This window comes from Sorex fumeus, unplaced genomic scaffold, assembly GCF_029834395.1.
Source record: "Sorex fumeus unplaced genomic scaffold, SorFum_2.1 ptg000002l, whole genome shotgun sequence".
Taxonomy (NCBI): domain Eukaryota; kingdom Metazoa; phylum Chordata; class Mammalia; order Eulipotyphla; family Soricidae; genus Sorex; species Sorex fumeus.
Genome location: NW_026606059.1, coordinates 3,605,300 through 3,631,363, shown reverse-complemented (window position 1 = coordinate 3,631,363; position 26,064 = coordinate 3,605,300). Strand labels below are relative to the sequence as shown.

The window sequence follows — 26,064 nt, the reverse complement described above, 5'->3', positions numbered from 1 at the left end:
TTTTCAGTCACGGTGCGTTACAGGTCATTCTTGATCTCTACACGAATCCCTTCACCAGTATCCAGTTTCCCTCCCTCCTGGCAGCCGGCCTCTGGCAGACACTTGCGAGGGTTGTGTTAGGCACTGTGTTCCCAGCACTGCACCTAGACTCCTGCCACCACCTAGACTCCTGCCCTCTTCCTTGCCAGGCTCAGGTCTTTGTTGGTTGGTTGTCACTCTGTGGAAGGTGGCTCACTTATTTGTGAACATTTGTGTTCCTGTTGGGCTGGAGCAATAGCACAGCGGTAGGGCGTTTGCCTTGCGCGTAGCCAGCCCGACCCAGCCGGGCTGGATTCCTCCGCCCCTCTCGGACAGCCCGGCAAGCTACCCCGAGAGTATCTCGCCCGCACAGCGAAGCCTGGCAAGCTCCCCGTGACGTATTCGATGTGCCAAGCACAGTAACAACAAGTCTCACAATGGAGACGTTACTGGGCCCGCTCGAGCAAATTGGTGAACAACGGGAGGACCGTGTTTGTTTGGACAGTGTTCCTGTTATTTGTGAATGAGAATGTAAATCTTTCCGATATTTCAGCCTTACTGGGATTCTTCTCTAATAATTCATTCTTTAGCTTTGCAGCAGTTTCTGATACTTGTCTAGTTTCGTATATTTGTGAAAAGTGGCCTAGAGGTTTCAGGGAAGGCAGAATATACTTGGAAGCCAAGCAGGAAAGAATGAATAGCACGTATTTCTAAACCTCGCCCTTCCCCCATATACATATTTGTGTGTGTGTGTGTGTGTGTGTGTGTGTGTGTGTGTATTGGGGGGGCGCTGCTGGGAAACAGGTGCCCCCAAACTGTTCAGAGCCCAGGGTCCCCTCCTTGCAGTTCTCAGCCCACCTCAGTGCTAGGCTGTTGAGTGCTTGAACCCCCAGCCGGGGACCTCCAGGCCCACAGCCCACCAGTGCGGGGAGACCAGGCTGCAGGGATTGCGCTCAGCTCCAGGAAGGCCTTGACCGCCGTGCCATCTCTGAGTCTCTGCCTGCTGATGTTTTCATTGATGATCATTGTGTAATAAATAATTCTGCCTGTGAGATTATAAAAAATTGAGATTAATATTCCTGGTTTGAAAAATCAAATTATGAAATTTCCATTCAGGTTATGAGTTTTTATGAAATGCAGTTTTACCTCTTAAAGGAATGACTTTGGGGCTGGAGCGGGTAGGGCGTTTGCCTTGCCTGCAGCCGACCCGGGTTCGATTCCCAGCATCCCATATGGTCCCGTGACCACCGCCAGGAGCAGTTCCTGAGTGCATGAGCCAGGAGTAACCCCTGTGCATCTCCGGGTGTGACCCAAAAAGCAAAGAAAAAAAAGGCTTGTTTTTCTTTTTTTTAAACAGAGGAAGAATATTCTGTATGATTTCATAGCACAGTGTGCCCACAGCGTGTCCGTTTAGCACACATCTCCTGTCGGAGAGTGCCCCCGTCTGACGTTACTGTCAGAGTGTTTCGTTGCTCCACCGTGTGAAGTGTGTAGTGATGAATGTGTCTCCTGCCCGTGTCTCATAGACCTCTATTGGGTCCGGCGTGGGGCGGCTGGTTGGGTGTGAGGTGCACTTCTAGAGGGTGTGTTTCTGCTCTGGGCGGAGACACTGGAGTTGAATCGGTCCGTTCCCGGGGAGGTCCTCGGGGTAGCACATCGGGCAGCCGGCAGTAACGGCCCCTCCTCTCTCCGCAGTGTGGCCGACCTCAAGCATGCCGTCCACAGCAAGTACAAGATCGCCATCCCGCACCAGGTGCTGGTGGTCAACGGCGGCGAGTGCATGGCCGCCGAGCGGAGGGTCTGCACCTACAGCGCCGGCACGGTGGGCTCCGGGGGGGGGGGGGCGGGGAGCGGGGGTCTCTCCTCACACACGGGCCTTCGGGTCTGCGGGAAATCCTCAGCGTCTCATTTGAGGGATTTTGTTTGTGTGTTTCGCTTCCTTAGGACACAAATCCCATTTTCCTTTTCAACAAAGAAATGATCTTGTGTGACCGCCCGCCCACTATTCCTAAAACCACCTTTTCAACAGAAAATGACATGGAAATAAAAGTGGAAGAGTCTCTCATGATGCCGGCAGTGTTTCACACTGTTGCTTCAAGGACACAACTTGCAGTGGTAAGGTCACTGTTTTTTGACATTCTAGTACCACCCATCTCATAAAATGATTTCTTCTTCGTAGTCCTGGTAAGGCTTTCTCCAAAGTCTGTTCATCTTAGTTGGGCATTAATGATCTGAAAACGTGGGAAAAGCGGCTTAAAATATATGTAATTAATGTATGCGAAGGGAAAGAGATGGATGACCAAATATATACAATCAACTTTCAAATCATGGAAATACTAGGGACATTTTTTTTGGTGTGAATTAGAAACATTGTGCTAAAGCACAGATAGTACAGATTCCTTAGATGCCGGGTTCAATCATGTGTTCATGCCTCTGGAAGACAAGAGTCCCAAGTAAAATCCTGTTTGTCAGCCGTATGCCCAGCAGAAAGCCAGTCCCTCCGCGACTGCTCTTTGTGCTGACTGAGAGCCCCACGGTCGACTCCATGGGCACCTGGTTGCTGTGTCCCAGTGAACTTCTTTGCCACTATCCAGAAGGAGTACAAATCAGTAAAGAGTAATTGGGGGAAATGGAAGAAGTGAAAATGAACATTCCTCATATTCAGGAACTTAGCAAATGCTAGTTCAAGTCGCCACCATGAAGCGTCTTCCACGGGAGAAGGGAGTTTGCCGGAGGAGCTTTGGGCTTTCCTGGTTTTAGATAAAATGGGTTTCTAGTGTATGTGGAGGATCAGGGACCAGCATCAGCATAGTGAAAACTGTGGAGGGGTGAGAGTCAGGTGAGGGGGCCGTAGTGTGGGAGGTTTCCCGACACACGCCCCCGTAGCTGGTGTCTTACAGTAACCTGGGCGTGCTGCTCGAGTCCCATTGAGTCGGTCCTAGTCGCTTTTCAGTTAGTCAAGTTTAAGTCTGGTCACCCCTTTGACTGGTGGCGTGTCTAGGAACTCGCCTTTCGTTGTACCTTGATAAGTAGTACAGTTCTTATTTACTGAGCTTATTAAATGATAGAAAATGAAAATGTGAATCGTACGTTTTCTTCAATGCGTTTTCGCAAAAGGAGCATGAAAACAGCGACCCCTGAGCAGTGCCTGCCGGCTCTCCTCTCGGTGCTCACCGTCCCTTTCTCGTGAGAGCCGACCAGTCCCCTGGCGCTTGCCTGGGCCTGCCTTTCCTCTCCCCGAGCTCAGCGGGAGCCGCCTCCGTTTTCCTTCCTGCCTGGGCTCTCCCGAGCTGTCTGTCCTTGGGCTGCGCTCGTGCCTTTGCCCCATGGGTGCTCTGCCTCCTTCACGCACACAGGCTTTCTGGGAAGGCGCCCTGGGCAGACGCCTGGCCCGTGTGTCACTAGTTGATTGACGCGACGCTCCCAGGTATGACCGGCCACACCAGGTGGCTGTGGGTGTTTCCTCCGGGGGCCCTGCCCCCGTGGTTTCTCCGTGGCCAGAATGCCGTGACGCAGCCGGCTCCCGACTGCTGTAGCTGGCCGACTTCACCCAGCTGTAGGAGAGCGTTTCCAGCTTTAGGCTGTTGTGACTACCCTGATTTGTACGTTCTTTATCGCACCGTTTTATCTCTGGCACGTTGTTAAGTTTTAGTGTTTTTGGCTCCTATAGCAGTGCAGTACGGTTGATAATCTCAGCTTTACTTGGGGCGGGGTGGGGGGTGTCCATGGGCCCCGAGTGCAAAGCCTGCTCCGGCCCTGGGCCCTGGGCCTCTTTCCTGTTCTATACACCCTGGATTTTATTTGGAGCCTCTTACCCATTATCTGAGACGTCTGTGATCTTAGGCCATGATGGCTTCTTTTGTATTTCATGGTAGTTAGCAAGATGACCAGATGTCATGTATTTGTCATGTATTTCTGAGGTTTTTGTATAACTTCTGCGAAAATACTGTGTTCTCTTTTAAATTGGATTGTTAATTTCCTTGTAATCGATTTATATGTGTCCTTACTTAATTTTCATAGAAGACCCTTTTTGGTTTTTGTTTGTTAAAATATGCCCAGCCGCTGATGGCATTTCTTTTACCTGATGCTATCTTGTGACGGGAACAAATTCTCCTTGTTTCACGGCCAGTTTACCAGCGGTATTGCTCTCGAGTCTTGTTTAAGAATTGCCTGCTTATCCCAAGGACTCCAAATGTACAGCCAGTGTCGAGGCCTTGGGGCACCTGTGTTTGCTCTTTCCAGAAGGCCTCCTGCCGCCAGAACCCCACACGTGGGCCTTTCCCAGGATTCCACGTTGAGATCCTTGGGGACCCGCAGCTGGTCTCTGGCGTGGGGCTTCCACGGGATTGCTCCTGGCGGCTCTGCGGCTCGGTGTGGGCTGCTGGGATCAAGCCTCGTCACTTGTGTGCCGGGCAGACAGACACTCTGCCTGCTGTCCTATCTCTCTGGCCCCGTGATGAGTCTGTGTCTGTACTCACACAGAAACAGTTCACTCGTGAACCTGGCACCCTAGCTTTCAATCGTGCATATCGATCTTTCCCTAAGTACAAAGAGATTTCGTGTCTCAGTGCTGTGTTTTTATAGGAAACTTCAGTTGTGTACCATTGGTTGTTACACCTGTGGATGTTTCCTTTGTGGTCGAATGCACTGAGGGAAAGAGCCTTGTGCTACCCTTGGGTCGGTTCCTGCAGGGGGAGTGGCCTTGCCCTGGCCGAGACGTTTCGCTTTCTGTATCGGGCTTGGGTTTTCGCTTTCTGTATCGGGCCTGGGTGTCCTCGGCCGCTCTTGCCTCAGCGTTTCCTTGCTCACCTCTCGGGCCCGAGAGAAGCAGCAGGCCTGCCAAAACAGGGTGTTCTTTGCAGTGGTTCCGGAATGCCACGACGGGCCCACGTGGGCGCGCGGGCGGGCGGGCGGGCGGGCGGGCGTGCACGCGAGCACTGAACTGTCTTCTCCCCACGCTCCCCCTCCCGCAGGAGATGTACGAGGTGGCCAAGAAGCTGTGCTCCTTCTGCGAGGGGCTGGTGCACGACGAGCACCTGCAGCACCAGGGCTGGGCCGCCATCATGGCCAACCTGGAGGACTGCGCCAGCTCCTACCAGCGGCTGCTCGCCAAGTTCGAGAGCGCCTACGCCGGCTACCTGCAGTCCATCGAGGACATCAAGCTGAAGCTCACGCAGTATGTCTGCCGCTCCGCTCCGAGGGGCCTTCCCCTCCCGGGCTCCTTCCAGAGTCTTGGTGGCTTGGTGGTAGCATTTTGGTTTTGAGTCGAGGCCCATTTGGAAGCCGGGTGGTGACGTTTCGTAGGCCAAGGTCAGGCAGTCTTCGCGGGTCTCAGACGCGCAGGGCTCTGCGTTGCCGCTTCTGTTGGGGGCCGCCCTCTGGGCGCGCTGAAGCCGGTTCAGCGGGGGTCGCTGCCGGTTGCCGACTCCAGGGCTGCCCCTGCCCGGGTGTCCGGCTCGAGGTGGCCTCAGGGTCCTCTCCCTCTGCCCCCAGGCTGCCTTCTCCTTGTGTTTTTATTTCAGAGGCTTGAGATATTGTTTGATCAAACCGAGAAGCTTCGCCCTCCTCTCTTAAGTTTCCAGTAAACCTACATTCCAGTAAGGGCAAATGTTTTGTGTTTTTGTTTTTGATTTTTTTTTTAAGATAAGCGTAAAAGGAAAGGGGCAAAATTTTTCAAAAATAATAAGGAAATTAAGTATTCTGTTTGGTTATTCCCATACGACAGACTTGCCAAGATGAAAGGTCAGCCCCTTAGTCTGGGCCTCGTTCAGGTGTTTTTTTCTGGTGCGTGGTTTGGTTTGGTTTCATGGGCCCGCGGGGAAGTGAGCAGCAGCAGGTGGCGCGGGAGACCCTCGTGTGTCCACTGCCCCCTCCCCTGCGCCCTGACACTGGGGGCAGTCACCTTCTCTCCTCTTCCTAGAGCCTCTGCCCAGTGCCTGCGCAGCCCAGGGACAGTGCTCTTGAGCCAGTGGCTGCGGAGCCTCTGCAGTGCCCAGGGACAGTGCTCTGAGCCCGCGGCCACCGGCCCTCTGCCGTGCAGGGATCAGGGGTGGGCCCTGTGGTCACTCCATCCCTTCAGCCATTTTTCCTTGGCCCCTTGTTTTTAACAAGCGATCCAGGTGACCCTCACTCAGGGTGCTTGGTTTGGTGGTGCGGATGGGTTTTTTTTTTTTTGACCCAACAGACTTTATTTATCAATATATTCACATATATTGTTATTACTATATGCAAGAGGCATAGTTTTAAAGAATGCAAGATCATGCATTGTTAACAAAGGACTAGAAAAACCCAGAATGCTTGCTTAAGTAGATGACTCTATTATACCTACGTAATACCATTCTATACAGCGGGTTGAAAATTTTAGGAGTCAGAGAGGTCTTTCAGGAGACTCAACTGCTGGTCTGAGCCAAATACAAGCTTTTGTTTGGCCGTGGGGTCAGGAAGCCCGGGGGCGGGAGTAGCTGACGGCCTCTGCCGCTGTCTTGGCTAGTGTCCCACCGGGAGAGTAAGGGGTGCGGAGTCTGAAGTGAGCGAGGAGTGTGGGCCCGGCCTTTCTGGACGGGAGCCGCCGTGCTCTCTGACGGGCGCTGTGTACCTTAAGCTTAGGAACTGCGGTGTCCGTGATGGCGAAGATCCCGCTGCTCGAGTGCCTGACCCGACACAGCTACCGCGAGTGTCTGGGGAGACTGGACTCCGTGTCTGAGCACGAGCGCCCCGAGAAGGCCGCGCTGAGAACCTCCGCTGAACTGGTGCTTTCCCCTGAGACGCCTCGGACAGCCGACCGGTCCCCGGCCACCTCGTTCCCCAGGGCCGGGGACCCCGGCGCCCCCGAGGCGGCCGATGCCGGAAGCGGGAAGGAAGTCGGGGAGTCTGGCCAGAGTCCGCTCCCGCAGGAGGACGCCGCGGCGGCGGAGGCGCAGGACGGGGGTCTGCCTCTGTTCAACGTCTCCCTGCTCGACTGGATAAACGTGCAGGATCGACCCAACGACGTGGAGTCTCTGGTCAGAAAGTGCTTCGATTCTATGAGCAGGGTGAGTCTGGGGCTGCGTATCTGATGTGTAAGGAAGACGCCTGCGGCGTTCTGAGGGCAGTGCAGAGCCTCGCGCGGGACCCGTGCTCTGTTCGCTGGGGCCGGTTCTGACCTTTCTATGGTGTCCAGAAGGTTTCCTTACGCTGACAACGACCCAGTGACACGTGCGTGAGGCTTGTGTGGTTAATCCACAGAAGGTTTCTGGACTGTCGACGTCCTTAATGTGATTCTAACCGTCGCTCTAGAGCGAGAACTCCTTCTCAAAGGAGGAGGTTTAAACGCTGCAGTCCCTGAGATACTTTAAACTTCGAAGCCTCGATATGGCGCGGGACTCTGTATTGGAGCAGGTGGCGGCTCCCTGAGATACTTTGAAGTTCCGAACGAGTTTATTCCGTGGGGCGTCTTCTTGGAGGGGGTGGTGGGTGGTCCATGCGCAGCTGCTGGCTCTCCGAGGGGTCGCTCCTGGGGGCCAGGGGCCTGCACACCGGGGATGGAGCAAGGTGTGCCCGCAAGGAGGCACCTCACCCCTCACTCGGTCTCTGGCCTCACGCTGTGTTGGGGGGCTGGGGGGCGGCACCACACCCAGCAGTGCACTGGGGACCTGCACGGTGCCAGGAGTCAAGCCGGGTTGACGGCACGCCAGGCGAGCATCCTGATCCTGTTACTGTCTCTTCCCAGCCCTCCAAGGGTCGCTTCAGTTACGTAATTACAGTGAGCTTCATTTGGGGATAACTTTCCCTTTCCTGTAACTCAGGGATTGCTTATAGAGACTTTAAAATGTGGGGAATACGTAAGTCTTTGAATCTTACTTGTAAACATTAGTTTGCAGTGTAAATCTTCAGATCTAGAAAGGAAGTTAATGAGGCACTGCGCCTGAGCTGTACGGAGATAGAGCTTTCCATTGGGAAAACTGTTGCGTTACTGATAGATTTTTGTTTTTTGAAGTAGCGTATAGCTGTTCAAATGACAGGGCAATAAAATACGATACTTAGAAAAAAATCCAGTCTGTGATTCTTAATTCTGGCAATATCTCTTTCCTTGACGAGTCCTTTTACGTGAGCATTTCATTTGCATGTTACAGAAGGCTTCGGTTAAGACATTTTCTAGGACAGGGTAGGACACATAACATTATGGAAAGACTACTGACAAGTGAGTATTCCTGACTAAACTATGGCTATTTTAGTAGCCAGAAAATTTGTGGTATGTGTGAAGTCAAGAGCGAGATCGTTACTACGATGATTGAAGTCACATTCTTAACAGTTCCATGAGTCAGAGAAGGGGGCTGCGCATTTTGAGGAGAGTCACTGGTTGAAAGAACTTGAAATTGGTTTTGTTTGTTGATTGAACTTAAATCTACGCGAGCCAGATATATTTGCGTGGTTATACGAGGGAAGAAAACAACAGCTTTTCCTAACAAAATTATGAATATTCACAGGAATTTATACCTACAAAAAACAAACATTAGTAGTGTCATTTCTGCATATTGGTACATTCGTCTCATTTTTCATGATTACTATCAGAGCACCATGATGCTTTTGTTCATACTTGTTATAAAATTTGTTAATTTTACTTAAAATAGTAACTACAGTACAAGTTTATAAGCTTCTTAAAATTTGTTTTTAAATTCACTTAACGCAATGAAAGCTCATTTTGAAGAACTGTTCATATTTCTACTGTACTTTGTACTGTACGTATTGGGTAGTTTCACTAGTGTGATTTACCGCATCAGCACTTTGATATTTTGTTTCATTATTTTCTGTTTTGTTTGGGGACACACCTGGCAGTGTGCTGGCTCCCTCCTGGCTCTGCACTCAGGCTCACCTCCTGGGGTGTCGGAGGTGGAACTCATGCAGGGCCAGCACCTACCCCCTGTACTGTCTCTCTGGCCCCCACCCCCACGGTAATTTCTGTCCATACTTTCATGACAAAATCCCAAGTCCTAACGTGTACAACTTGTAGACATTGAGTCACAAAATATTCTTCCATTCCACCTTTTAGTGATACTTGCAGTGAACTGTGACATGCTGAAATGTCACCGGGTGTCCTTGATATTCGATCTTTAGAGTCACTGCTCTGTTAGATTTGTAGAGACTTATTTTTTTTTTATCCAACTTGCAAATTTGAATTGGAAAAGGGCTGGGCAGTAGAAGCTGGAAAGGTAGCGGCGGGGTAGTGCTACCTTTGCACCTTGCACGCGGCCAGTTTGGATCCTCTTGCTTCGCCGTATCTGACCCCCAACACCGCAGGGGAGATGACCGAGCGGTTTCCGACGTGGCCCAGACACTCCCACCCGCAGGGGCCAAAGGCGGACCGCCTGCCAGGACAGAAAGGGAAAAGTGGGGACATGGCGAGCTTTGGCGCTAACCGTGGAATGGAGCACGGTCCTGGTGCTCCTCTCGTCAGTCAGTCAGAGAGCAGGAGCCACTGAAAAGCAGCAGAGACGCGTGCCACAGCTCGAAGGAGCAAGGGCCCCTTCAGGCCAGGTGGCTGAGGGACTCTTGAGGAGACCTCACGACCTCGGCAGAGTCTTGAAAAGGAGAGGGGGTGTCGAGAGGATGTCGGGAGGGTGTGGAGGTGGGCTGACGCTGTCTGCTTCACGCGGACGGCCGTCTCCCAGTCGAGCTGCTCCTAGCCCCAGTGGAGGAAGTTTTTATGCGCTCCGAGAACCGGAAATTTTGTACAGTTCAGCCAGGGGACGGGAAAACTGAGGAGTCCAGTAGGAGAGGGTCATTGATGTGGCAGGTGGAGCGTAGCTCAGCTAAGTGCGAAGATGTTGATACTTTACGGGGATGTTGGCTTGGCTTTTTTTTAAATAACCAAAGAATGAATGACAGTTTTGACTCTGCTTTGTGTAATGTAAACCGCCTGTAGCATTTTCTGTGGGATGTCAGAAACAGTCGGATTGTAGAATTGACTGACGGGTGTAATTCCCGGAATCACGTTCCCATTTATTTATTCCAGACAGCAGTGTCACAGTTTCATTAACGCAGATTTTTCCACGTTTTTCGCTTATGTTTGTTTCTGTCTGTCCCTCTGAAGCGGCGTATGAGAGACCTTGGGTGTGTGGCGTTGGCTGAAATTCTCGTTCCTGTTTGTTTCCTTGTCATTTAGCTTGATCCGAGGATCATTCGGCCCTTTATAGCAGAGTGCCGTCAGACTATCGCCAAACTTGATAACCAGAACATGAAAGCCATCAAAGGGCTGGAGGACCGCCTGTACGCCCTGGACCAGATGATCGCCAGCTGCAGCCGCCTGGTGAACGAGCAGAAGGAACTCGCTCAGGTGCCTATTCCGCCCCCCTCGGGAGGGGGAGCTGGTGGGGTTCTGGAAGGTCTTTCCTCGGCCTCCCTGGGAGTGTGGCGTGCGCCTGGATATTGCTAATGCGCCACTGTTGTTTCCGTGTAACAAAGAGGCATGCCCTTGGCGTTTAGTTTTGTCAGAGTGAGCCGAAGCTAGATGCCAGCGAAGGGATAAAACTAGGGAAGTGCTTTGAGCAGCCCAGAATCGATCTTTGCATGTCTTGATGAATGTTGTAAGGTGATCGTTTGAGTAGTTGAGTACCTCTAGCCCCCCCCACTGCAAAAATCAAAAAAGTCAAAAGAAACACGCAATTTTTTTCCCAAAGCACAAGAAAAATATAAAGTCTTCAAGATTGAACTAAAATTTGGATGTTTTTCCCCGCTTTACAGCGCTCAAGGGGTTACTCCTGGCTCTGCACTCAGGAATTACTTCTGGCGGGGCCGGTGCTCAGGGGACCATATGGGATGCTGGGAATTGAACCCGGGTCCACTGCGTGTAAGGCACCGAATTTTAGGGGCTGGAGTGATAGCACAGCGGGTAGGGCGTTTGCCTTAAAATTTGGATTTTGTCGTCTGATTTACAGCAGTGTCCCAAGATTTTTTGTTGTTGTTGTTGTTGCTTTTTGGGTCATACCTAGCGATGCTTAGGGGTTACTCCTGGCTCTGCACTCAGAAATTACTCCTGTCAGTAAATAACCAAAAGAATTTATACCCCCCCTCAAAAAAAAAAAAAGATTTATAACCAAAAGAGAGAACTGCAATTTCGAAGAGTCAATAACTGAAGCTCTTGTTGCTGCGTTTCCGACCTGTCAACTTTTTTTTGACATCGAGTGTAGCCGGGTCTCATGTACAAGGCCTCTCCCATTAGGCCATATTCCCGGCTTGATCTTGAAACAGTCCCGAGTACAGACCAATGTAAAATTCAGTGTTACTACAATATTCCGTATAGTGATCTTGGGGACATTGAGTGTTTGATGTCTTGTGCTAGAAGTAGACGTCTTCATGTCTAAATTATTGGCAGCTTTTGTTGGCGTTCTCAGCTGCAGAGGCTTACAGGATTGAACCCTTGAAATACCTTAAAGATAAGGTAAAGGCCCTCCCGTTGATCATCGATTTGCTCGAGCGGGCCCAGTAACGTCTCCATTGGAGACTTTGTTGTTACTGTGTCTGGCATATCGAATACGTCACGGGGAGCTTGCCAGGCTCTGCCGTGTGGGTGAGATACTCTCGGTAGCTTGCCGGGCTCTCCGAGAGGGGCGGAGGAATCGAACTCGGGTCGGCCATGTTGGCTGCGTGCAAGGCAAACGCCCTACCGCTGTGCTATCGCTCCAGCGATATCTCGCTTCGGCAGCACATATACTAAAATTGAAATACCTTATTCTAACCAAATTAATTATTTGTACATTTTAGTAATTTTTTTTTCACTAATTTTCTACTGAAGTAGTACAGCTTGGACATCCAGTTCATTACTCAGTGAGTTTTGTTTATATTCTTCTGTAATATACGGATACATTTATACACCTGGATTGTCTGATCACATGCTGGAAGCAAAACTGTAAGAAAGAAATCTAGGCATCAGAGGGAGACGCCGATCAGCTGGACTCGATAGAGACTCCAAGTGGGGAGGGGGCACACACACGACGTGGGTGACTGACATGCTGAAGGGGCCACGGGCACGCCTGGCTTTGGGGGGGATGTAGAGAGAATTTCCCTGAAACTTCTTTCCCTGGACATCCTTTGCTGACCTTGTAGTCTTGGTCAGCTCAGTCGTATTTTCTGAGTATTATTCGTTAGAGGGGGAAGAGTGGTGAGAGCTTGAATAGTCTCCAGCAAAGAAAGGGGAAGGAGTCACGGAAAGGGGTTTATTCTGGAGATCTTCCATGGTCAAGACCACATCAAACAGCTCTAAAAGAGTAAGTCACGTCTTTAGGATGTTTTTTGTTTGACTTAGCAGAGAAACTTCATCAATCTTCAGAAACCTAGACAACTTACTTAGTATGAATTATTTCTCTAGTTGCCTTTTTTTGAAGACTGCTAACACAGTTAGAAATAACAGGGAATCTTTTCTCCCCAAAAGTTCATATAATGGGTCTGCAGCAATAACACAGCGGGTGGGGCGTTTGCCTTGCATGTGGCCGACCCCAGTTCGACTCCCAGCATCCCATATGGTCCCCTGAGCACTGCCAGGAGTAACTCCTGAGTGCAAAGCCAGGAGGAACCCCTGAGCATCGCTGGGTGTGACCCAAAAAGGAAAAAAGGAAAGTTCATGTAATGTATATTGAAGGGGGCTGTGAGTACTGTAGGAAGTGGCAGGTCATTGTTACTTCTCTAGAATATTGCCATAATAGTTGACTTCTTATTAGTCTAGCAAAGTTCAGAACGTAGTAGAGTTTGAAGATCCGCTCTCAGTTTTCTCAGTCTGCTCGGTGATTTTCTTTTGACCATACAGAGCATGGAACTGTCAAATCCTAACTTCACAGAAAAAATAGTAGTACTAAAGGATGTCAAGGATTTTTCACCTAGTTGCATGGAAGATGGTGTATTTAATAAAGAATTTATTTTATTGAAAGCAGGTTTATAGACATTTGTCTAAAGCATTCGCAGCCGCGCGACCTCTTATTGTCTAGTTCTCGCTCTTGGAGAACCCGGCAGGGTACCAAAAGTATCCTGCCCACATGGCAGAGTCTGGCAAGCTCCCCGTGGTGTATTCAATGTGCCAGAACCCAGTAACAATGATGGGTCTCGTTCCCCTGATCCTGAAAGAACCTCGAATGTGGCACTTGCTAAAATCTCAGGGCTAGGACGAATGGAGACGTTACTGGGGCCTGCTTGAGGAAATCGATGAGTAACGGGATGACAGTGATACAGTGATAATCATTTGTAACTGCTTTTTATTATGAAGTAGACACACTGAAATAACACTACAGAAAGTTTTAAATACGTAAAATGAAAGCTGCAGTTGAGCATTTTGATAACGAAACTGCCACATAAGATCGCCTTCAGTGGCTTGGCAGTGTCATGCACACAGCCAACTGAGGTTCAATTCCGGCACCTCCAGGGTTTTGAAGTCCTTTCGGGAGTGATTCCTGAGTGTAGAGCCAAGAGTAAGCCCCGAGAACTGTGGAGTTGAGAATAGCCTATTAGTACTGTCACTGTCACTGTCACTGTCCTCCTGTTGTTCATCAGTTTTGCTCGAGCGGGCCCAGTAACGTCTCCATCATGAGACTTTTGTTGTTACTGTGTCTGGCATATTGAATACGCCACGGGTAGCTTGCCAGGCTCTGCCGTGCGGGCGAGATACTCTCGGTAGCTTGCCGGGCTCTCCGAGAGGGGCGGAGGAATCGAACTCGGGTCGGCCATGTTGGCTGAAGTGCCACATACAGAAGAAGGCTTAAGTATGGTGTATTTAACTTAATTTAGAGTCTAAGCATCATTTCTTTTTGGCAAAGTAGTGGTGTAGAGTCCATCTCTGAAAATGAGTAGGGTGGCCAAGAAAACCATATAAAAATTATTTTCCTTCTAAATAACAGATGTGCTAAGGTCTGATAGTGTAGTTGATGTTTCTAAAGATGCTGACACTAATACACAGAAAAATACAGTTGAGAATTGCTGCAGAGCAAATTAACTTCTTAGTTAATGGTGCAAAGACAATGATTTTTTAAATTGTCGACGTATACAGTATTATACTATTGAATGCCTTTGGTTAGATTGTGCCATTTGCCGTTATTCTGCGTCCCACGCAGACCAGTTATAAGGGGTCTGCACACCTACACTTCTAGGTAAGTGTGTCATTGGAGTTCCTGGCTTTCACTTTTTTCTCAATTGCAAGTGGAACAAGATGAGCTGGTGGGAGTCTGAAGCTGTGGGTGTGTCCTGTAAACACACCTGCCGCGCTTGGGAAAGTGGGGGTTTGAAAGTGTCATTCAAAAGTAGAACGGGTCATATTTAACGCAGATTGTTCTCCTGGGTGTTTATTTTTCTAGATTCGAGTTAATATCCTTTAAACATTTTTCTCTCCAAGGGATTTTTAGCTAATCAGATGAGAGCTGAAAACTTGAAAGATGCGTCTGTATTACCTGATTTGTGCTTGAGTCATGCGAATCAGCTGATGATTATGTTACAAAATCATAGAAAACTGTTGGATATTAAACAGAAGTGTACCACTGCCAAACAAGAACTAGCTAATAACCTTCACGTCAGACTGAAGTAAGTGATTCTGTCCTGTTTGATTGAGGGTGCTTAGCATTGATACTTTTATTTCTCCTAAGTGAGGTGTGTCGGATTGATTGACTGTCTCGGAACTCAGGGGTTTGCGCGTCTTGGTTTGGTCGTGCAGGTGGTGTTGCTTTGTGATGCTTCATGCCGACCAGGATGGAGAGAAACTGCAGGCTTTGCTCCGCCTCGTGATCGAGCTGTTGGAAAGAGTCAGAATCGTCGAAGCTCTGAGTACAGTTCCACAGATGTACTGCTTAGCTGTCGTCGAGGTAGTCAGGAGGAAAATGTTCATAAAACACTACAGGGAGGTATGCAAATTGAATTCTCTTCATTAGACAGGAGCCTTAATGAATTGATTGTGATAACATGTTTTTTTGTTTGTTTGTTTTTCCCTCAGTGGGCTGGTGCTTTAGTGAAGGATGGAAAGCGATTATATGAAGCTGAAAAGTCAAAAAGGGAGTCCTTTGGGAAACTATTCAGTGAGTGTTTATAATTAATACGTAGTTTTGGGGAGTTGGCTCGGTGCCATACCTCGTCATGCTAAAGGCTTACTCTTGGCTCTGTGTTCAGGGATCACTCCTGGTGGGTTCAGGGGACCCTGTGGGATGCCGAGTATGAAACCTGGGGTGCCCGTTTGCAAGGCAAATGCCCTACCCACTCTGCTTCATCGCTGTGGCCCCTAAAAATTTAATTTCTGAAGACAAGCTTTTTTTATGTTATTGGCATGGATCTTTATGTGATAGTGCCATTGAGCTCTTGATATACATTAAGGTTTCTTGAGCTGTTACATTTTAAATATGACCCAAGATTTTTTTTTTTGCTTCCCCCAAACTCGTTACTTTTTAACCTTACAATTAGAAAATAACCACACTGTTAATTTCTTTCCGCAGGGAAATCTTTCCTAAGAAATCGCCTGTTTAGGGGATTGGACTCCTGGCCTCCCTCCTTTTGTGTATGTATGATTTTAAATCCATGGCGCTCTCTTCTGTGTTTAGACTTTCACTTGTGGTTCTTGGGTCACGCTGGTCGTGGTCAGAGCGCCATGCGGGTGCTGGGCTGGCGTGCGTGGCAAGACCCGCCCCGCTATACAGCTGCTTTGATCCCGGGCTTCTGTTTCGGAAGTAGAGTATCTTCACTTCATTTGGCTTATTCCAACAAAATTTTAAGAAATGGCAGACAGAATGGTCAGGAAGTAAATCCGTAAGAAGCAATTTGTGACTGCTGTATGATTCTTCTTACCTGTGTAAGTAAGGAAAATAGAACCCTTTCACACAGTATAAGAAAATGCTTATTCTCATTTACCTGAGTTTTCGACTCTGGGATCTAAAGCATATCGCACTAAGTTTTATTTTACATTTGGATCTCATTATGGAAATGATCGTGCTTTACCTGTCATTAGTAAAACTTGTACAGAAATCCTGTGCTAATTATTTTGGAGCTTACATGAAATAGTTACAATTATCATGTAAAACTTTCCCCCTGCACTTTATGTACACTTTGCTGTCTGCAAAGTCGTGCATGCCGATTCGTTTCAGCATTCGGTATTCCAACACAGTCCCAGCACCGTTGTCTCCAGTCTCCCACCTTCCCAGCCTACCCCATAGTAGGCCCACCGCGATTTATTCGAGATTACTTGTTACCACTGAACTGCTAACAGAAAATCCTGATTAAAAAAAATATTCCCTTCGAAGAAAATCCGTGTAAATTGCTGTGTCTCGCGGTGCAGACGTTGATTCCTCCTGTGGGGGTTCGTGGCATGACCAGGGCCTGCTTTCTGTGTTTCTGTTTTGTCGGTAGTGGCCGGTCGCCTTCTCCGCCACGTCCCGTCCCACCTGCCGTGCTCCTCCCGGGGTGCCGTGCTGTCGAGCTTGGCTCTGTCCTGCAGGGAGCCCAGAGCTCTTCACCGCAGGGTGCCCCTGGAGTTGGGTTGAGCTGGGCGGCAGCTGTGGGGTGTGGCCGTGGGAGCGGGGCAGGTGGCCTGCAGCTTTCTGCCTCAGGCGCGCATGCCTGAATTTTCAGCAGGTGACTTTCCGTGTGCCACTTGCTCCCAGAGAGTGGAGCCTGGCTGGAGACTCGGTGGCGGCTTTGGACCGCCCGCAGGGGCGCCGTGAGGGCAGGCCTGGGACTGGCCGCCCCCTGTCCCGGGCCCTGGCTGTTTCAACCATGAGCTGAAAACTTTGGGGAGCTACTTCCTCTCTTGGGAGGTTTTTTGATTAGCCCCCGGGGAAAGGCTCCGGGGCCTGGTGTGTGTAGGTCAATTCAGGCTTAGCCCAGGGTTGTCCTTGAATCGCTCTTTGTTTTTGGTGCTGCATTGAGTGTCAGTCATGTTCAACTTTGAACCTTTTGCTTATTGAATTTAATTACAATGAAAAAAGCATTGATAGTGGTGACCTGTGTCTATTTTGATCGGTTCTTTTTTCTGTACAGACTCAGAAGCCTCGAAAGTTTGACTGTGAACTTCCAGATATTTCATTGAAAGATTTACAGTTCCTGCAATCATTTTGTCCCTCAGAAGTTCAGCCATTCCTCAGGTACGTCTGATTCTGTTCTGTTTGGGGGCGGGGGCTTCCGAGCATGGCTCGGCGCTGCTGGGCTCAGGGTGCGGGCAGAGACCCCCGTCCCATCCTGTGCGCGCGGGCCTGGGCCTCTGTCAGCAGTGCCCGAGAGCTGGCAGGAGACAGTTGCCTGGTCGCCCGGGCCTCAGGATGTCACTCCAACCTCTGACCCACTTCCCATGTGAAGCGTTTGGGGGCCGCAGGCACACAGCCGTGCTCAGAGCTTACTCCCGGCTCTGCTCCGGGAACACTCCTGGGCGCGCCTTGGGGATTGAGCTCACATCAGTCTTCGAGGCTTGGCCCACGCTGGGACCCTCGGGCCCCACTCTCAGAGTCGTTCCCTTTTTTAAACTCTGCAAAGTAGCGTGAGTTCTCTTGAGAGATACCAGGATAAAGAAATGTTTCACGGCGATTTTTGCTTTTTTAGGAAATTTTTGGGACTAGAAAATGATGCCTTATCTACAAGTAGTGTTTTATTATTTAGTAGTTATGTTTACTTTGAATATTGTGGAAGATTTCTTTTTTTTTCCCCCAGGATCAATCGATCTCTCTCCCTCTCTCCCTCTCCCTCTGTATCTCTCCCTCTCCCATTCCCTCCGTCTTTCTCCTTCTGGGCATTGTGGTTTGCAATATTGATACTGAAAGGTTCCCAGGAGTATCCCTTACCTACTTTCATTTATTTATCATCTTTTTTTTGGGTGGGGGGTCACACCGGGCAATGCACAGGGATTCCTCCTGGCTCTGCGCTCAGTAATTACCCCTGGCAGTGCTCAGGGGACCAGATGGGATGCTGGGAATCGAACCTGGGTCGGCCGTGTGCAAGGCAAACACCCTCCCCGCAGCGGTATTGCTCCAGCCCTCCCCCGTCCCCCTTACCTACTTTTAACCCTCCGCTCTTGTCCAGTGTGGTCGTCCCCAGCTATTATCGCCACCCTGGTCTCTTCTCTGTCTCACCTACCCTCAGCCCCACACACACTCGTGGTCGGTTCCGACCGTCGGCCAGTCCTCCTAACCGTGGGAGGTTTCTTACTGAACACTTAACCGATGGTGTCTTTGCCGCAGTTACTCCAGCGTGGATTTAAGTTGTGTATCTGCTTGGCCGTTGTTTGGTTAAGAAATAAAACACCTGCTTTTGTCACCTTCTGTTCCAGGGTCCCTTTACTCTGTGACTTTGAACCGCTACACCAGCACGTTCTCGCGCTCCACAACCTGGTCAAGGCAGCCCAGAGTTTGGACGAGATGTCCCAGACCATCACAGACCTGCTGAGTGAACAAAAGGCAAATGCCGCTGCTTGTGGTCATTTACTTTGTGAGTGGGAAGTGTTTGTGCCGCCGCCCCGTCCTAAAGCTGTCCCTGTCTTTGCAGGCGTCCGTGGGTCCGACTTCCCCCCAGTCCGCCTCCTCGCCCCGGAGGGAAAGCGCGCCGGGGACCACAACTACTACCTCACCGAGAAGCCCTCCTCCGCTCACTGTCCAGGACCCCCTGTGCCCTGCGGTCTGCCCCCTGGAAGAGTTGTCTCCGGACAGCATCGACGCACATACCTTTGACTTTGAGACCATCCCCCACCCCAACATAGAGCAGACGATTCACCAGGCGTCCTTAGACCTGGACTCCTTAGCCGAGAGCCCCGAGTCGGACTTCATGTCTGCGGTGAACGAGTTCGTGATAGAGGAGAACCTTTCGTCCCCGAACCCCATCAGCGACCCGCAGAGCCCAGAGATGATGGTGGAGTCCCTGTACTCGTCGGTCATCAACGCAATAGACAGCAGGCGCATGCAGGATACGAACGTGTGTGGGAAGGAGGATTCGGGAGACCACGCTCTCACCGCCCGGCTGGAGAGATGCCGCGCGGTGGCCCACGACTCTCACTTCAGCATCCAGACCATTAAGGAGGACCTCTGCCACTTCCGAACATTGGTGCAGAAAGAGCAGTGTGACTTCTCGAATTCTCTCAAGTGCACAGCTGTAGAAATACGGAACATTATTGAGAAAGTCAGATGCTCCCTGGAAGCAACACTAACGGGAAAGCACCAGCGCGAACTACAGTCTTTGAAGAGTGAGTACGAAGGTAAACTCGAGACACTACTGAAGGAGAGCGAGGAAAGCGAAAACAAAATCAAAAAATTGAAAGGCGAGCTGGTCTGCCTCGAGGAGGTCTTGCAGAACAAAGATAACGAGTTTGCGCTGGTGAAGCACGAAAAAGAAGCCGTCATCTGCCTGCAGACCGAAAAGGAGCAGAAGCTACTAGAGATGGAGAAGATCATGCAGACGCAAGACCGCGAGATCAGCGAGCTCCGGCAGTCCCGGGCCACGGCGCTGGAAGACTTGAAGAAGGCGCAGGCGGAGAACGCCGAGAAGCTGGCGCTGCTGAGGGCGGAGCTCGGGAGCCTGGAGCAGAGCCGCCTCCGGGAGCTGGAGGACAGCCTGCAGGGCCGGCACGCCCAGGAGCTCGAGCGGGCCCGCGCCGACCACCGGGAGTCCCTGGAGGAGCTGAGGCGGGACAGCCAGCAGCGGATCGAGCAGATCCAAGCGTCCCACGCCGCCGCCACGCAGGAGAAGGAGCAGCAGCTGCAGGAGCTGAAGCGGAAGGTCTCCAGCCTGTCCGACACGAGGTGCAAGCTCGAGGTGGAGCTGGCGCTGAAGGAAGCCGAGACGGATGAGATGAAGATGCTGCTGGAAGAGAGCAAAGCCCAGCAGAAGGAGACCCTGAAGTCCCTCCTGGCGCAGGAGACGGAGAACCTGAGAACGGAAATCGGCCAGCTTCGCCAGAAGATCCAGGATAACAACGAGAGCTATCAGGTGGGCCTGGGGGAGTTGAGGACTTTGATGACCATCGAGAAAGATCAGTGCATTTCAGAGTTGATCAGCAGACACGAAGAAGAGTCCGATCTGCTTAAAGCGGAGCTAAGCAAGGTGACCTCTTTGCATCATCAAGCCTTTGAGATAGAAAAGAAGCTGAAAGAAGAGATCGGCGAACTGCAGAGAAAATTGGACTCCGAGTTGAAAGCTCTTGAAAAACAGAAAGATGAAAAAATGAGCCAACAAGAAGAGAGGTACGAAGCTATCATCCAGAAACTGGAGAAAGACAGAGAGGGGTTTGTCGTGAGCCAGGAACAGGACAGAGAACAGCTGATTCAGAAGCTCACCGGTGAGAAGGAAGAAGCAGTTCAGGCTGCCCTCAAGGAATTTAAATTGGAGCGAGAAGCGGTTGAGAAAGAGTTGTTAGAAAAAGTTAAGCACCTTGAGACTCAGATAGCAAAAAGGTAAGAATTCACTTTAATTTGTAATCATGAAATGCAGCCAGTTCCGTTTTAATTGTGTCTGAATCGTAGTGCCTTGATTTACTCATTACCTTACGTGAATATGGAAACGGATCATTTCGGTGCTTATGTGGCTTAAGATCGTGACAGTTGCCTCCGAGCAGTCTTCGGCGTTACATAGCCTCGTTGTACAGATGTACAGCATTACATGATTGTTATTTTCTTTATATTACAATTTTATTTATTTCCTCTGGTTCAGAAGATTATGTTTTTAAATTCCAGGTTCTGTACAGTGATCTTTTTGGGGGTTTTGTATCTTGATTTTGTTACTACATGATGTTTTTGATCAGAGAAAATGGTGCGGTGTTTCTGACCTTTAACATTTGTGGGGGTTTCGTAGTATAATAAAGTTTTCTAGGACGTTATCATTCTATCATTCTTACAAGTTTGTAAGGGATATTTGTAGGGATATACATATATATCTACATATAGATATATGTTCCTCCTGGCATCATCCTCTCTGTGATGGCCCTGCTGTGTGGGACTCACAGATGGGTTCCAGTTAAGTCTACCTGTCCTGAGAACAGAATGTCTGTACTTGAGGTGGGGTAGGGGTTGAATGTAGCCGCCGGACCTGTGTGAATGTTTACCGAGCGAAGGGCAAAGGTTTGGAGTGTTGGAGGCCAGGAACGCCCTCAGGGAAATCACGGGAAAACAGAAGCTGAAGCGAGTCCGTGGCTCTCCATGGCCCTGAGAAGCTGCTTGGACCCTCAGGAAGGTCTCTGGAGCCCCCGCTGCAGTTCCGCGGTAGCCCTCAGTGGCCCTTAAACCTCGACCGAAACCACATCTGGCCGAGGCACTCTGCAGGTCGCCCAGCTGCCTTTCTTCTTTCCAAAGTTTTCGCGTGTTTCTTTCCTTGACAAACTTGAAATTTCATTGGCGCTTCCGGGAAATAAAGACGGCGTCATTGTCCAGACGGAATGTGGACGGGAAGGGCACCGGCGGGCTAGCAAGCACCAGGCACCAAAGACCCTTTCAGACCAAGCCGCCCTCCAGGCCGCCTCTGCCCGGAATGAAATTTCAAAATAAAGACACTTGAAACGTCCTGCTTCTGTCTACTGTGATTCCCCTTGCCTATGTCCTAGGTCCTGGGGTCAGAGATGCCTCACCCACGGCTCCAAGTGACCCACGATCCCCGTCAGTGTAGAGTGAATGCCCGTTCTCCATCTGTGCAGACGCAGTCTCCTGGGGGTGTTTCGGGCCAAGGGAAAACAACTGCCGTCAGAAGTAGGGGTGGGGAGAGGGGGACGTAGGGGAAACGTCTTTAAAAATCAGGACGAGGTGCCAGAGTCATCGCTGAATCTGTTTCCGTGGCCTTCAGCTCCAGGTGCACCCTCACCCGCGTGGCCTGGCAGCGTTGGGGCCCCGTGATCTGAGCGCCTTCCCGTCCGTGTGTCGTTCCCGAGCTGCCTTCCTCTGGACTGAACGGCATTGGGTCTGATTTGAAAAAGTCTAGACAGCAAGCATTGTAAGATGTGTCACATATCTCCGTTTGTGCTCCCTTTGCCATGTGTAAAAGCCATGCTCATGTGGTTTGTGTAAAGGCCGTGCTCATGGGGTTTTCTTCCTTTGGTCTCAAGACCTTTGTGTCCACTCAAAAGCCACTGGTGACCCAAAAGCAGTTTGTTGAATAAACGAATCATATTGACGTTTTGTGTAGTAGAGATTCACATTTAGAAGAGAGTCGTATAAAACTATCAACTACTGTTAGCACAAATATTTGTCGTCGCTTTCGTGGGAAGTGAGAATGGGAACTAGAGGAGCTGGCTTTGTTTTCTGTCTTGGTTTGACTTACAGGGTTCTCATTCGCTCCTGTTTTCATTCTGCTCAAGTAACCGATTGACGCGTACGATGAAAATACAGCTGTTCACTTGTGTGTGGAAAAGAGGAATGTCGAAAGTAGCCCTTCTGGGGGCTCACTGGTGGTTTTCACTTCTGATGAGAAATGCGGTTCCAGCAGGGGACGGTTTCCTAAGCGTGGGTTCCGTGGTGGAACTGTGTCTGCATAATTGGTGCCGGCTCCAGACCCCTGTTAACTCGTGTCTGCTGGGCCCTTGCGCTCCCCGTCGGTGTATCGCTCGTGCATAACCCCTAGCGCCACGGGGCAGTCATTTGACCAGCACCGAGGCGGGTCTCCGATGTGCCGGTGTGTGCGCCCCAGCGGCTTCTCTTCTCGCAGTTGGACGTGCGTGTGTTTATTCGGAGCCACACCCAGGTTGCTTAGGGTCTGCTGGAGGGGCACGGAGATGGTGCCAGTCCCCCCGACTTCCCCCTTTGAGCTCTCTCGGCCCTGGCACGGTTTCCAGTGGCGTCACACATACTCACCCACTTGATACATGTTGTCCTTTCAGTGTCAGATACACACTTGATAAAACTTCCATTTGTAGAGTGTCCCTTGTTCGTGAGTGATGAATCCTCTTCGTTGTTGGGGGCCGCACCTGGCGGTGCTGGGCGCTTCCTCCTGCCTCAGCTCTGCCGCCTGGGGCCCGGGGCCAGGTCCGGGCCTGGCTCTGTTGTCATCGTGAAACCAGGCGCACATAGATCGTTTCTAAGAAACTGTGTATGAGCAGCCCAGGGTCTTGATGACCAAGGATTGTCATTTTGTACAGAAAAAGAGCGTGGCATGAAGAACGCCGGGTAGCCCAGCCCCCCTGGAGCAGTGGCAGGCGCATGCGAGAAGCGCTGGCCAGGGGCTCCGAGTGACCACGTCGCGGTTATTCCAAGATCACCTGCTCTTTCCCTTTCTCACGGAAAGAGTGAAGGATACCAGGACTAAACGTGCAACGTGTTGGTGATCTCAGTTCCTGGTCTGCCACCATCAGGTGGGAAGGACATACCGTCTGGTGTTACCCTGAAGATCCTTCCCCTTGCCATGTCCCAGAAAGTTCCTGGGGGATCCCATGTTGAGAGTGGTTGGCACGTTCTCGGTGTAAAGTGCCAGGTTGTAAGTCTTTTCGATTTTGTGGCTGATCTCTGTCCAAGCTACTCAACGACCAGCCTGGCAAGAGAGCACTATGGCATTGCGCGTGAATGGATGTGAAACGGAATTCCATAAACAGGTCGCAGGCGAGATCTGGCCTGCACGCCCTTAGTTGCTTACCTGTGGTCTAAAGAACAGCTTAAACGTTACTCTTAGAACCTCTTTTTTTTTTCTTCAAGAAAGTATTACATGACCTCAGGTATACAAAATTGGTATGCCACTTAAACATTTCCCGAAACTCAGTGATAATTTGAATAGAGTGATAGTACGGCAGGTAGAGCACTCCTTGCATGCAGCTGGCCCGGGTTCTGGCTGGCCCTAGCCATATGGTCCCCCTAGCCCTGTCTGAGTGACCCCCGAGCACAGCTGGGTGTGGGCTGGGCCTTCCCCCCCACCCCACCCCATCCACCAAATTATACGTTTTTTAATAAGTGGGTTTTGTGTGTGTGTGTGTGTGTGTGTGTGTGCGTGTGTGTATGTGTGGGGTCAGAGAGAAAAAATGCCGTGGGCTGGACACCTGCCTTGACCGGGGTTTGATTTCTGGTACTTCATATGCCCCTTGACCCCCGCCCCAAGCCCTGCCAGGAGCCGAGAGGGCTGCCAGGGGTTTTGTCACTCCACGTTACGTCATTTTCCTTGCCCCTCTGTGAGGGTTCCAGCGCACAGTGGCAGTCACTTGCGGTCTCGGGCGTGTGGTCTTGCAGGGGCAGCGCTTCTCTTTGTTGGCCCTAGAGTAGATCAGAACTTGGCCGTCGGGATCCAGCATCGAACGTAGGATTGCAGTTCTGGTCAATAGGCACGTGAAAAGGATTCGTCCTGATCCACCTGGTTTTTCCTTCCTGTTTTACTCCTGTTGGATTCATTGCTGTATTTTTCCAGGTTTACTTCGAAATAAATGAAATCTCTTAAGATCCAAAGGCCCCGTCGAGTTGGGTCCTTCACTCCCTGGGACCTGGGTGGCCGTGAGTCTGGACTGTGCATCTGAGACGTCCCGAGGGGGCACCTCAAGTCCCCAGCACTGGTTCCACGCAAGAGAGGAGGGGCTGCTGCTGCCTGTGGAGAAAAGCCTGGGTGGAATTTGGGGCAGTTGGGCCGTCGCCCAGAGCTCTGCCTCTTACGTGATCTCCGGCGAGCAGGTGGTGAGCCGTCTGTCCCACCAGCGCCCGGTGCACCAGTGTTCTGTTCCCTCAGAACATTCCAGCTCTCACTCACGCTCCTGCGCTTTCCCCTTCCCCCTAAAATCCTTATTTCGAATTTTACAAGTAGGACGGGAACTGCTGTCTAAATCCTTCAAGTTGGTTCCGATTCATGGAAGCACCAGAACTGGTGCTAATCCAGAAATCGCTGTGGGTTTTGAAGAACTCCGGGGTACTGCAGTCAGCCTGTCCCTCTCCGGAGGTGGCTCTGGCTGTTCTCGCAGGGAGAGCCCGAGGGAAGAGGTTTCCGAGGACGCGCCTCGCCGGGACTGCAGGAGACAATTCCAGACCTTGGATGGCCAGTTTGAACCCAGAACTTTCTGGGGGAGGAATTCAAAATTATGCGGAGGGAATAAGACCAAAAATATTTATGCTGAGAAAAATCAGAAAGAAACCTTAAAAAAGAAGTGATCGGTGAAACAGCGCACACACCAACACGTCTCTCTCCCTTAGGCTACCCTGCAGGTGGCGTATGTGGCGGGCGCAGCACTGAGTGACCACCTGGGAGGGTCGTTTGTAAGGGGTCACTACAGATTTCACGTAGATAGGGAATGTCAGGGTTCTCCCTAGTCAATGACTCATTAAGAAAATGTGGGGAGGATATAAACAGATGAAATAGTAAAAATAAAAGCTATTAACATTAAGGCCAATAGTATCATTAAAATGAAAATTTAAAAATAATTAAGAGAAATAACAGCCGCTTTGTGAGTAGTTGTTTACAACTTGGCGTCACAGACGTGCCCGTTTTTAAGCATCTTCTGGGCTGGAGGGAGGGATAGCCCAGCGGGGAGGGTGTTTGCCTTGCATGTGGCCAACTGGGCCAACCTGAGTCGGTTCCTCCGCCCCTCTTGGAGAGCCTGCAAGCTACCGAGAGCATCTCACCTGCATGGCAAAGCCCGGTGAGCTCCCCATGACGTATTCGATATGCCAAACACAGTAACAACAAGTCTCACGATGGAGACGTTACTGGGCCCGCTCGAGCAAATCGGTGAACTACGGGAGGACAGTTTTCATATAATGGGAAAATAAATCAGCAGTCAAATTATCTTGAGAATTTAGGGGGAAAGACTGACCTGTACAAATAAGTGACGAATAAATGTGCATCTGGTTCCCAGTGTCTTGAGAACTTGCTGACCGGTCACAGGCGTGCTCTGGGGAGTCTGTGCTGGCCCTGGGCAAGGACAGCAGCACTGCCGCTTAGGCACTTGAATCCCTGATTTCCCCTCAGAGTGACACTTCTCTCGTCAGCTGGCCCCAGGTCAGCGGTAGAATTTCAGCATCAGCACAGTCTAGTGCAGGTCTGCTCCCTAGGAATGTCGGGCACAATAAAAAACCCTTGCTGTCCTGGGGTAACTGTGACGGACACTCCGGGCTCTGTGAGAGCCCCACTCTGTCACCAGCGTGTCTGTCCTTGAGTTCTCTGGTCCAGGCTCTTTAAAGGGCATTGTTT

General features: G+C 50.6%; 1 protein-coding gene across 1 annotated transcript in view; it reads left to right on the top strand.

Moving 5' to 3' along the window:
- The window catches only part of RB1CC1 (RB1 inducible coiled-coil 1), a 60,611-nt gene that overhangs the window by 18,362 nt on the left and 16,185 nt on the right, over positions 1–26,064 (top strand). The window contains exons 4-15 of the mRNA XM_056109696.1: positions 1,714–1,840; positions 1,963–2,133; positions 4,992–5,194; positions 6,620–7,049; positions 10,160–10,330; positions 14,369–14,553; positions 14,684–14,870; positions 14,960–15,041; positions 15,453–15,514; positions 16,990–17,093; positions 18,269–18,395; positions 18,484–20,381. Coding sequence (XP_055965671.1) covers positions 1,714–1,840; positions 1,963–2,133; positions 4,992–5,194; positions 6,620–7,049; positions 10,160–10,330; positions 14,369–14,553; positions 14,684–14,870; positions 14,960–15,041; positions 15,453–15,514; positions 16,990–17,093; positions 18,269–18,395; positions 18,484–20,381 — 3,747 coding nt within the window. The remainder of the gene's footprint in view (positions 1–1,713; positions 1,841–1,962; positions 2,134–4,991; positions 5,195–6,619; positions 7,050–10,159; positions 10,331–14,368; positions 14,554–14,683; positions 14,871–14,959; positions 15,042–15,452; positions 15,515–16,989; positions 17,094–18,268; positions 18,396–18,483; positions 20,382–26,064) is intronic.